Source organism: Sorex fumeus, unplaced genomic scaffold (genome assembly GCF_029834395.1).
Source record: "Sorex fumeus unplaced genomic scaffold, SorFum_2.1 ptg000024l, whole genome shotgun sequence".
In the NCBI taxonomy this organism is placed as follows: domain Eukaryota; kingdom Metazoa; phylum Chordata; class Mammalia; order Eulipotyphla; family Soricidae; genus Sorex; species Sorex fumeus.
In genome coordinates this window covers 51,458,232-51,470,507 of record NW_026606081.1, presented here as the reverse complement: position 1 = coordinate 51,470,507, position 12,276 = coordinate 51,458,232, and the positions used below count along the sequence as shown (strand labels likewise).

General features: G+C 63.4%; 1 protein-coding gene across 1 annotated transcript; it reads right to left on the bottom strand.

The window, feature by feature from the left end:
- Nucleotides 1-933: 933 nt before the first annotated feature.
- BLK (BLK proto-oncogene, Src family tyrosine kinase) lies at nucleotides 934-11,728 on the bottom strand. Its single transcript, XM_056114179.1, has 12 exons — nucleotides 11,633-11,728; nucleotides 10,626-10,671; nucleotides 9,506-9,599; nucleotides 8,526-8,624; nucleotides 7,634-7,737; nucleotides 6,587-6,733; nucleotides 5,731-5,883; nucleotides 5,019-5,198; nucleotides 4,528-4,604; nucleotides 2,487-2,637; nucleotides 1,630-1,761; nucleotides 934-1,139 (listed from the first exon to the last, which is right to left on the bottom strand). Exons 1-12 carry the CDS (start codon nucleotides 11,726-11,728, stop codon nucleotides 934-936), a joined length of 1,485 nt encoding a protein of 494 aa, XP_055970154.1.
- Between the last annotated feature and the right edge of the window lie 548 nt (nucleotides 11,729-12,276).

The window sequence follows — 12,276 nt, the reverse complement described above, 5'->3', positions numbered from 1 at the left end:
CCAGGTCCCCCAAAAGCCTGCGGGGTTGCAGGTGTAGGGAGGGACCCTCCTCCCCTGCAGCCTGGGCACCAGCCTCTTTGCACCCCAACTTTGGGGCTTGGGCAGGACCTCACCCACCGAGCCTTATTTCCTCACTGCAGGCAGTCGAGGGAGACACTCGCGTACACTCGCGAGAGCAGGAGTGATGAGAGGGTGGGTCACCCAGGGCGTGTGACCAGGAGACCTGGGACGCCCTGGAGTCCACTTGCCTGGTGTGTGTGTGTGGGGGGGCGGTCAGCACCCCTGCCTGCCTATGCCTGCACCCTGCACCCTGCCCTGGAGTGTGTGTGGGGGTGGGTGGGGTCCTGCCCTCTGCCACGTGAGGCCCCCCCAGTACAAGGTCACCCACATTCTGACGGGCACCCTCTGCGGTCGGTCGGGGGCTGTCCCACAGGCACCCCCTTAGGAGGGACTGTGTGAGACTTGGTTTGGCTCCCCCCTCCTGCCCCATGCCCACATGGGGGCGCTGATGAGCTGTTCTCCACTGGTGGGAGGGGTAATCAGGGCTGACCAGGGTCACCTCTGGGGCTGCAGGTTGCTGGGGCAAGGGCGCCACCTGCTGACCGCCACCAGCAGCCTCCTGGCACCCAGGGCCCTCAGGCCAGAGCCCGGTTTCCTGGGGAGCAGCACCATCGCCGTCGGAGCGTCCAGTAAGGACACCGGTAAGGTCACTTTATTACAGCAAAGTCCCCAAGTGCTGGGGCACTGGCCAGGGGAGGGCACAGCCACTGTGGGGTCACCTGCGGGCCAGCCCTGGGGATATTGGAGGGAGTGTCCCCACCAAGTGTGCCTGGTTGCAGCGGGCAGTGCTGGCCCCCAGGGCAGTGGGTAGGGGCCACCTTCCCACTTGTGCCCAGGGCATGTGGCCGGCCAGTTTCCCCCCTGCCGGCTGCCCTAGGGCTGTGGCTCGTACTGCTGCTCCGTGGCCGTGTGGAAATCCTCCAGCACCGATTGCAGGAACTCAAAGGTGGGTCGCTCCTGGGGCCGGCTCCGCCAGCACTGGGCGATGACCCCCTGGTACAGCTCTGGAGGGCACGAGTCGGGCCGGGGCATGCGATAGCCGCGCTCCAGGCTGCTGACGACCTCGGGGTTGCTCATACCTGGGGGTGAGAGGCCAGTGGGGTCTGCCCGGCTGCCAGGGCTGTCGGCTGTGGAGAGCAGCCTTCTCCTGCATCTGGGGAGCCTGTCCAGCCCCTGAGATGGGGGTGGGGGAGGTGTCCGGCCCAGGAGACCCTCCCCACTGCCCTGACGACCTCGAGTCAGAGAAGTGTCAGGGTCAGGACGGGGACCCCAGCCACATCTTGGGCACGGCCAATGGACAGACGCTCACTCTCCACTATGTTCTTTGGAAGTTGTTTGAACCACACATCCTTGGCTCTGTGCCCAGGAGGGCCCCCGGCAGTGCTGGGAAACGTGGGCACTCTCCCTTTCTCTGCGGCCCAGCCAGGCTCTCTGCTCCCTGCCCGGGGTCGTGCGGGGAGGGCGGGTCTCTGCCCACTGCACAGCCCAGCCCCGACGAAAGGGCCTGTGCCCCGGGCACACCCCAGCGAAGCAGGGAGCTGGCGGGACCCTGTGTGAGGCGTCACCTACCTGGGTAGGGGACGCGCCCGTGGGTGACGATCTCCATCAGGAGGATGCCGAAGGACCACACGTCAGCCTTGATAGAGAACACGCCCCATTGCAGGGCCTCAGGGGCTGTCCACTTGATGGGAAACTTGGCTCCTGGGGGACAGCGGGGTGAGGCTTGCCACATGGGCCCCCAGAGAGCCCCACCCCGGCCGCTGCCTGGTTACTGATGGGGTCATAGCTTGCCCCTGCCTGGAAACGGGACATGGCCGTCGATGTCCAGGGCCAGAGGAAGATCCTGTCCTGCTGCCCGGTGAGCTGGCGGGGTGGGACGTGCCTTGGTCCCCCTCACGGCTAACTCCCTGATTGGGGCCCCCAGCCCTCTGCGTCTCTCCAGCTCCGAAGTTCCCTGCGGGGACAGGTCATGGGTTTCTGGAGCTGGGGGGGGGAAGACCTTCCCCCCAGGTGGTCCTGGCAGCGTGGGCCCCTAACTCCGGTGTGGGGAGTGGGGTGCAAGCTTTATAGGGCGTTTCTCCACAGACACCCTCATTCTGGGGTCAACGAGGGCTTGACAGGAAGTGGACTCCAGTGGGGGGATGCTCTCTGCTGCAGGATTCAGGGCCTGCATTTTAGGAATCAGGGGGCTCACTCGGCAGTGACCCCAGATCATGGCTGCGTCCTGGTGAGCCTGACCATGAACGAGGGGCTGCTGGCGTCTCGCTTCCTTCCGGTTGCTCCACTTAAAGCCGCGGTTTCCCAGAACCAGGGCGGGCAGGAAGAGGGGCTTCCTGTTCCCCATATCGCTGGGTGACAGTCACGCCCGCGGCAGACGCGAGAAGGGCCTTGGGGTCAGGACAACGGTGGGCCCCGGGCTCACTCACCGTCCCGGGCTGTGTACTCGTTGTCGATGATCCGGGCCAGGCCGAAGTCGGCCACCTTGCAGGCCAGCGCCTCAGACACCAGGACGTTGGCGGCACGCAGGTCGCGGTGGATGGAATTCATGCGCTCGATGTAGGCCATGCCTTCTGCCACCTGGCGGGAGGCCACAGTGAGGCTGCAGCCCGGGAGCTCAGTGGAGCTGGGCAGGGAGGGGGCAGCGGCTTGTACCACCCCATTTGAGCAAACCAGGCAGGAGTGCCTGTGCGTGCACGTGTGTGCCTGTGTAAGCATGTGTGTGCACATGTGTGCCTGTATGTATCCATGTGTGCTTGTATGTGTACATGTGTGCTTGTGTGTGCACGTGTGTCTGTGCATGTGCTTGTGTATGCAAATCTGTGTGTGCGCGTGGGTGGGTGAGCTCATGTGTGCACATGTGTGTGCATGTGTGTGGGTGAACTTGTGTGTGCATGTGTGTGGTTGAGCTTGTGTTTGCACGTGTGTGTGCATGTGCCTGGGTGAACTCATGTGCACATGTGTGTGTGCATGTGAGCGGATGAGCTCATGTGTGACTCGGGCGTGCGGAGGGGGTCACCCCCTCAGGCAACAGCTGAGTTTCCAAGTCGTTGACCTCAGGCTGGGACCCACCCCGACCAACACTTTGGGGGCTTTGGCGTGGGCTGTCCCTGGCTCCCAGGACACCGGGATGAGGCTGCCGTGTTGGACAGGAGAGGGCAGAGAGACAGGCAGCGGGGGCAGGGGACCAGGCTTGGCCTCCGTGAGGTGGACATGGGTCCCCGGGGCCGTCCAGCCTGCTGTGCACCTCGGGGAAACCTGAGGGGCCCCAAGCTCCTGCTGCCCGCAGGCGCAGCCTCAGTCCTGCCGGCCACAGACCACAGACCACAGCCTTCCTGCTGCGTCCAGCGGTGGCAGATGGGCCGGAGGGAGAGAAGCTGCCAGGAACTCTAGAAGGTTCTGTGGGGAGCCCAGCACTCCAAGGACCCGCCCAAGAGGTGGGATGGTCCCGCCTGTGACAGCAGCAGGGGGCCTCGGGGCAGAGGCGGCCACCAGCCGGGGCCAATCCCAGTGGCCCCAGCGGAGTGTCAGGGATGGGCTCGGGGAGGCTATATGGGGGTCCCGCCCCCCAACTATCGGTCCAGCTATGTCCCCGCCATTCCCGGCGGCTGGGTGTGGCCTGTGCCCAGGGCCCCGGTGGCCGCAGGAGGCCGCACTTGTGTCCCTTCTTTCTTCCTGGGCATGGGGGCAAGGAGACAAGGGTGGGATGGGGACAAGCGGGGACGTGGCAGGCGGAAGGTGCCTTGTCCCATGGTGTGGCGGTGCCCACTGGTCCCAAATGTTTGTGTGTTTCCAACATGTGGGGTGGGGGTTAGGCCACACCCAGCAGCAATGCTCCAGAGGGAACTGGGTCAGCGCCAGCCCCACAGCACCGTCCCTGTGAGACCCCCCTTCCCCAGCCTGGGTGTTTGTGGGGGTTGTTGTTCGGGTTTGGTTTGGAGCCACACCTGGTGCTCAGAGCTGACTCCTGGCTCAGTGCTCAGGGATCACTCCTGTCGTGGCTCAGGGGACCATATGGGGTGTCAGGGATTAAACTCTGGTCAACACATGCAAGGCAAGTGCCCCTCCTGCTAACCCATCATTCCAGTTCATGTGTGTGTGTGTGTGTGCGTGCATGAGTGTGTCTGTGTGTGTGAGTGCATTCACGTGTATATGTACGTGCCTGTGTCTGTGTGTGTGCACGTTCATGTGTCTGTGTGTGCATTCGTGTGTGCGTGTACATGTGTGCGCGTGTGTGCATGTGTGCTTACATGTGTGTGCATGTGTGCTTACATGTGTGTGCATGTGTGCGTGTGCATGCATGTTCTTGTGCTTGTGTGCATACGTGTGTATGCACATATGTGCATGTGTGCTAAGTTTAAACCGCCATGACTTCTTCCTTGCTGTCCCCGCAGCCTTTCCAAGGTGACTGCGTCTAAGTCACAGCATGCAGGGCATGGGCCCCCCCCCTCAGCCGCCCCCGCCCCTCACCTGGGCCGCCATGTCGATGAGCCTGGGGAGGGCCAGGCGGCTGCCCTCATCGGTCTTCAGGAAATCCAGCAGGGACCCTGGGGAACATCACAGCAGCTGAGCTGTGCCCACAGGGGCAGGACTAGGCGGGCGGAGAAGGTCACACTCTGGGTCTCTCTCTGGGTCCTGCTGCTGGGGGTGAGGGTCCCATGGGCGCTGGTGGGGTGGGGCTGAGGGAGCCTCAGGGGACCTGGGTTGGGCGGTCTCTGGCCTGTGGTACCCCACTGGGAACATGGATCAAGAGTGCATGACAGTAGGTGCCTGAGCAGGGGACATCAGCCCAGGGTGGACCCCGCCCGCTGCTGCAGGGTTCCAGGCCTGGCTCGCTCGTGTTCTGGATGTGCAGGATATGGCGGCCTCTGGTCCGGACTTAAACAGGCCTGGGGGTCTCAATGACAAGGGCCCAGTGGGGCAGCAGTGGGGCCCTGCTTGAGGCCCAGCCTGTGACGCACCTCGGGCCATGTACTCGGTGACGATGTAGATGGGCTCCTTGGTGACCACGGCGTAGAGGCGGACCAGCCGCTCGTGCCGTAGCATCTTCATCACGTTTGCCTCCTCCAGGAAGGCCTCCGGGGACATGGTCCCAGCCTTCAGAGTCTTCACGGCCACCTTCACTCTCTGTTTGTAGTAGCCTGAGCAGGCAGAGGCAGGGCTGTGATGGAGCCAAAGAAGCTCTTGGAAGGCTCTAGGTCAGCTCCTGGTGTGCTTGACCCCCACACTGGGCTGGGCCCTGAGGAAGCTGGAGGGACCCTTTGCCTCCCTCTGTGCACCCCGTCTGGAGTCTGGGCAGCAGCTCTTGGTCCTTCTGACCGACCACCACTATCCCTCAGCCCCCTTGGCACCTGGCACCTGGAGCTGCAGCAGAAGCTCCCCACCCCATGTCCATCCAGAGCCAGAGCAGAGGGTCAGCACGACACCTTCAGTCACATCCTGGGCTGTGAGTAAAGAGGAGACCCTCCAGGATGCACAGGACCCCCTGTCCCCAGGACATTTCACCCTGGGAATGAGATATCTTGGGGTCCCCTGGTGCCCTGCGGGGATGCCCAGGGCAGGGCAGGGAGCCAGGCGGCCCCTGCACTGTGGCCCCAGTGGCTCTGCTTAGACTTAGGGCTACACCCAGAGCTGCTCAGTGCCAGGGACCCGGGGAGGGGGGCCCACACTCACCCATCCAGACTTCACCAAACTGCCCGGCCCCCAGCTTCCGGACCAGCCTGATGGCTTGCCGGGGGACCTCCCACTCGTCCTGGGCCCAGGGGTCCTGAGGTGCCGGCCTCATGCAGGGCTGGGCCAACCGTCGGCACAGCCCCTCCCCTTTCTCTGCATCGGGGAGAAAGGCAGCAGGTGACCAGGGCAGCGAGGGACAGCATTCCTGCAGAGTCCCCATCCCACATGCACACGGACACACAGGGATGCACTCATACATGCACACATGCACACGCACACTCATACATACACAAATATGCGCATACATACACACTCATACATACAAACACGCACACACACATACAGGTACACACTGTACACACTCATATGCACACATTCATCTACACACATCCACATGCACGCACACACATGCACACACTCATACGTGCTCACACTCACATATACACATGCACGCACACATGCACACACTTATACATGCACACATTCACATAGGCACACTCACACATGTGTGCACACACACACACGGATTCGTGCCATGAGCTTGTTTGCACACAGCAGGTCTCATTCTCACCAACTTGCTTCACCAAAACCCGTGTAAGCCCCCAACTGGCCACACGTGACCCAGGGGAGAGGGCTGAGCCCTTGGAACCATCAGGTGGACAGTTGCCAAATCTTTATGCCCAGCCAGGAGGGTCCCTGACCCCAGCAGAGCCCCGAGGATTCACGCACCTCAGGGTCCTGGTAAGGAGGAGCCACCCCCTGCAGCTCGGTGCCCCGAGTTTGGCGCCCTGCACCCCACAGCCACACCCCATGCCCTGCACCCCTCGCGTGTGCCCCCCACCCCCAGCCCTCTTACTGGAGTAATGCTGCACCAGAGCCTGGAGTGTGGGGAGGGGCGTCTGCGGAGAGATGCAGTAGCCGCCCTCGTCCAGGGAGTGGATCCTGTAGTGCTTGATCACCTCCCCCTGGGTGGTCACATCCTTCACGGACAGAGCAAAGGCGCCTGCAGCGACAGGCACCGTCAGACAGGACCAGTGGGGCCAGGAGATACCCGGGGGCTCAGAAAGAAGTGCCCAGTGAGCACCTTGTCCTTCATAGCAGGATGAAATCTGGAAGCCTCACTCCTGGGTCTGTCCACACTGGCACTGGTGCCCTCCCGAGTCCCCCCAACAGCCAGAGACACAGGACGCTGCAGCAGACCGAGATCCTCCTGGCCATCAACACTCACCCCACACTTGGGCGCCTGGCCCCTCAGGGACCCTCTGCCAGACTCTTGAAACGATGAGGTTGGAGGGACGAGAAGATCCAACCACACATCATTCATCTACCCAGCATCCACACTCCTCACATCCACCCACCCTCCTGCATACCCACCCACCCATCCACATATCTACCCTCCCATACACCTACCACCCACCCACCATTCCATACACTCACCCATCCACCTATCATCCATCCACCCATCCACCCATCCATCCACCCATCTACCCACCTACATATTTATCTCTCTACCCATCCATCTATCCATCATCCCTCCATCCCAACATCCCTCCTTCTATCCATTCCTCCTTCCATTCAACCCTCCTTCCATCTATCTCTCCTTCCATCCATTTCTCCTTTCATCCCTCCTTCCATCCCTCCATCCATCCATCCATCCATCCAACCATCCATCCATCCATCCATCCATCTTTTCAACCCTGCAGCCAGATCACCTCACATGGAGTTAATGTGTACCCCGGGAAGCCCCTGAGGTCCTGGGCTTGGCTGCAATGACCCCAAAGGTCATCTGAGTCCCAACAGCTCCAGCTAGGGGCCCTTTTCTGCCCTTGCCTCTGCTGGTCTGGGGGAGCAGCACCCGCAAACATCTCAGCATCCGCAGGTCCCCCCAGCAGGGGGCGCTCACCTCTGCTGGTCTGGCTCTGGCGGACCAGGAAGGCGCCCGCCTTGTTGCCGGGCGCTAACAGCTGCCTCTCAGCCTCCTTGCGGCAAATGCTTGGAAAGAACCATCTGGAAAGGGGGCGGACCCCTGAGCAGGGCTGTCATGGTCCTCGTGCCCCCCACCCCACCCCCAGGAGCCCCGAAGGCTCCTGCCCACTCTGGCACCTTTCCTGGCCCCTCCCGGACAGACGGACAGGTCCTCCCCCTCCCAAGGGCTGTGGGGCTGGGGACAGGAGTGTGGACACTGACGTTCCCCACACTGGGGAGGGACACCAGAGGGCAGTGGAGAATCACTGTCCAGAGAGTGGCCAGTGCCGCTGGGTGAAAGAATTGCCAGCAGGGTGAGAGGGCTGGGGGCTCAGCACCCACCAACCCACCTTTCCATCTCTCAACGCCCCCTTCCCTGTGGATGCATCACCCCAAGGTGAGTGCAGGACGGGGCCCCGAGGCCCAACGGGCCTGCTGTGTGTGTGTGGTGTGTGTGTGTGTTTGTGTATGTATGTGTGCGTGTGTGTGTGTATGGTGTATATGCAGTGTATGTGTGTCACCGGTGTGCGTATGGTGTGTATGGTGTGTGGTGTATGTGTGTGTGTGTGTGTGTGTATGGTGTGTGTGTACGGTGTATGGTATGTGTGTGTATGGTGTGTATGTACGGTGTGTGTGTATGGTGTGTGTATGGTATGTGTATGTGTGTGTGTGCACGTGTATGAGTGTATGGTGTGTGTTTATGGGATGTGTGTGTATTTGTGTGTGTCTGGGGGTGGGGACACAGGGTCCAGGGCGGGGATATGGGTGGGAGCCGGACCCTCCCCCCTGCCCGCCAGTCTGTGGGCTGCTGGCCCGGGGCCCCCACCTACGGTTCCACTTCCAGGGCATCCAGTGGGGCCACGAAATTGCCGGGCACCAGGCCTTCCCTGCCCGTGACCAGGGACCGGGCTCGCTGCCAGGCTCCAACCCTGGGGGCAGGAGAGTGAACTGGGGCGCACAGGCCTGCTGCCCCGAACAAGCGGGGCCAGGACACGGGGGCATTTCCCTCTGTGCAGGCCCCCTGGGCTCCTTCCAGCTGGCCAGATTCCGGGCCCAGAGGGGTGCGGCTCGGGGAGGAGGTGCAGGGGGCCCACAGCCCCCCCCCCCACCATGGGACTGTGTGTCAAACTGAGGAGTGAGGGGAGGTAGGACGCATCCACGCAGAGCGGCACCAGGGGTGGGCTGGACCCTGGGCAGGGACAGGGTCAGGGCAGAACCCCAGGGAAGGTCCTGCTATCAGAACACGAGGGACTCTGGGCATAGAGCTGCCTGGAGGAGGAGGTGCCATGAGGGTTTCAGCACAAACATGCAGGGAACAGGCAGGGCGGCTGCCTGGAGGAGGCAGGATGCTACTTCCAGGGCAGGCCGTTGTTTGTTGTTGCTGTTTCTTTGTTTTTGTCGGGGGGGCTGCACCCAGCAGTGCTCATGGACTACTCCCGTCTCTGTGCTCAGAGGGTCGCTTCCAAGGTGCTCAGGGGACTCTACAGTTCCAGGGATCGTAGCACCCATGGGACTGGTGCACAAAAGTCACGTACTCAGCCCACAGTGCTCTATCTCTCTGTCTGCTTCTCTGTCTCTCTGTCTCTGTCTTTCTCTCTCCCTGTCTCTGTCTCTCTCCCTGACCCGGGGGGTGGGTTCTGAGGGACGAATAGGAGTCCAGCAGTGGTGAGGCATGAGTCAGTCAAGGAAACTGGCTCCCGGGCAGGCAGGTGGACGGAAAGGGGTGAGGGGATGAGGGCAAAGAGATGCTGTAGCCGCCATGGAGGGGTGAGGCAAGGGGACCCCATGCGACCTCTGCCCCGGAACTCACTGGCTGAGGATCTGCAGCTTCTCCCCCTTCCGCAGCTGCAGGTCCTGGGCAGTGCGGGCTGAGTGATCGTACAGGGCAACGGCGAAGCACTCCCCTGGGCACAGAGAGAGGCAGGGCGCTGGGCAGGGCAGGGGGAGAGAGGGGAGGGGAGGGGGGAGAGAGGGGAGAGGAAGGCAGGGAAGGGAAGGGGCAGGCCTGGAGCCTTCTGGCCTCTCCTGGCCCGGGTCAGGCGTGGGGGTCAGGAGGCCAAGGAGGGGAAGTGCCACGCGGCAGGGTCTGGCCCCGTAGAGCCACCCGCACCCCACTCCCCTGCGCCCACAGAGCAGCCTCAAGGCTGGTCAATTCCAGGTCACCAGGAGCCCAGCACCCCCCCCCCCCCCCCCCCCCCGTGCTCCACCTCTGCCCTGGGCCCAGCCTCCTCCGGGCCCCTCCTCCCTCCCCCCTGCTCCAGGGGAGGATGCAGCGGCTGTGGCCTCTGGGTGGGGCAGGGACCCGGTGTGGCTTCCAGAAGGCCCAACTCTGGGGGCCCAGAGCTGGAGCAGGGTCACGGGGCCCCGTTGCTCACATCTGGGAGACCCTAGCCTCGCCCCCAGGGCAGGTCCCCGGGGGAAGAAACTGGGGGTGGGGTCCCCAGGCCTGCTCCTGAGCCTGACAGACCAGACGCGGGCTTCTTGGGGCGGGGACCCTCTCACTCCTCCCGTCCCCCCCATCCGTGACGACGTGGGGTGCCCGCACCTGGTGTGGACAAAGAGCTGAGTCGAGTCCCAGGCCGGGCACCGTGTGGAGGGTTCAGGGCAGGACCTCAAGCCCCACCCCCCTGCCGCAGGGGGGAAGACCACTGGCTGCACACCCCCACCCCACTCCACCCTGGCCTGCGCCCACCCAAGGGAGTGAGACCAGGGCAGGGCTGGGCCATGGGGAGAGAGTGGGAGTGCAGGCATTTCAGGGGTGAGAGTCCCCGGGCCACACACCCCAGACTCAGGGGCTCCGAGGGTGCTGTGCTTGGTTCCTGGTGGGAGCAGGGGAAGGGTACCATGGGCAGAGCTGCTCCTGGGACCCGTGCCAACTGCAGGGATGGGTGGTGGGAGCGGGTCTCGGCTTCCCCAGGGGCCCTCCTTACCCTGATCCGGGTCAGGGGGCGCAGGGTCCAGGTGGTCGAACAGGACCTGCAGTGGACACACACATGCATGCACATGCACACACGTGCACACACGCACACACATACACACATGCATGCACACATGCCATGCACATGCACGCGCATATACATACATGCACACACAGACACACACACACACTGATTAGTTCCTCATGGAGGGACATTTGGGGTGCCTGCGGGCAGTTTCTCCCCACCGTGGACAGGGCTGGGAAGTGTGGCCAGGCCTCCGGCTGCCCAAAGACAGACGGCCAGGGGTGTGCGTCCTGCAGGAAGTCACTGTGGGCACTGCTCCCCCATCACCCAGTCCGACCCTCCCTGGGGTGAGCTGGGAGACACGAGGGACTGCACCAGGCGCTTGCCCTGCGGCCCAGGAGGCCCAGACCCCAGGCCCAGCTAGAGCGAGAGCCTGCGTGTCCACGAGGGGCAGCTGCACACCAGGCGGGGCTGGGGTCTCCCAGCAGCAGGACGAGAGTATCTGCTCCATGCAAATGGGCAGTTGGATGGGCGGGCAGCTGGGGGCGCAGCTGGGGTGGGGGATCAGTTCTGGGAGCCTCCTAGGCCCCAGGGCGCCTCCCCACAGAGGACAGAGACCCCCCCAGGCCCCCTGGTGCCGCCCCTCAGGCCCAGTGCCTGGCCTTCTCCCCCCCAGGCTGCCCTTGGGCCCTGGAGCTCAGAATCAGGGGGGCAGCGGGCCAGGGCGTGGACAGCTCCTCAGACTGTCCACGTGAGCGCATGCTCCCTCGCTCTGCCCAGTGCACGGAGTAGCCACTGGGCCAAGGGCATTATCTGGCCTGGCGGAACAGAACGGTCTGGGCCAAACACACAGCTGCATGGAACCCACCCCACCTGGAGAGCACTGGGGACCGGACCCCTGGGACGTGACTGGGGGCAGTGGGCAGGGCCCCTGGGGTACCCTGAGGCCCCACAGGACGTGACTGGGAACAGGCCCCCCAGGACATAGCACTCACCAGGGGCGGCAGGGGCGGAGGGCCTTGGTTCTGGGCTCTGAGCTTCAGGGGGATCCCCCAGTCCTTGGTCTGCTTCCTGCTGCTCACCACCCCCATCCTGTGGGCGCAGATGTGGGGCTTAAGAGGTCCCTGGATCCTCTCCATGGCCCAGCAGGGAGGAGGGTCCGGGGCCGAGGAACCCAGCACAGGGGGGTGGGAGGGAGGGCGGCTCAGCTATTCCACCCTGGGCCCCGGCCAGGGAAAGGGCAGGACAGGTCATCTGCTCCCAAAGGGCCCAGAAATGGCCAGGAACCTTGGCAGGGCCGTGGGGGGGGGGTCCTAGGAAGAACCCATCAGAACATGGGGGCTGGGCCAGCCTGTGTTTCCCTCCCCGGGCAGGGCTCCGCCAGTCGGCTTCCTGGGCTGTCCCGAGCTGAGCCTGACTCTCACCCCAGCCAGTGCTTACACATCTGTGTCTGGCCACTGAGGAGGGTCAACACATGGCCACGGCAGCGGCTTGTCCTTTTAGTGGAATAAATTCGGCCTGCTGAGGGGGAATCTCCACGACCGAAGGGCACCCTTGCTCGTACGTGTGTCAAGGGGGCAGAGCAATATTCGCTGTGCACTCCCAGTAGCAAAGCTCTAGAATGTGGAAGGGCCAGAGA

Coding starts and splice junctions, on each gene's coding strand:
- BLK (XM_056114179.1), bottom strand. CDS start 11,728: ATGGGGGTGGTGAGCAGCAGGAAGCAGACCAAGGACTGGGGGATCCCC. Junction 4,605..5,018: donor CACCGAGTACATGGCCCGAG/GTGCGTCACAGG, acceptor GATGTTCCCCAG/GGTCCCTGCTGGATTTCCTG. Junction 1,140..1,629: donor CGGGCGCGTCCCCTACCCAG/GTAGGTGACGCC, acceptor TCTCACCCCCAG/GTATGAGCAACCCCGAGGTC.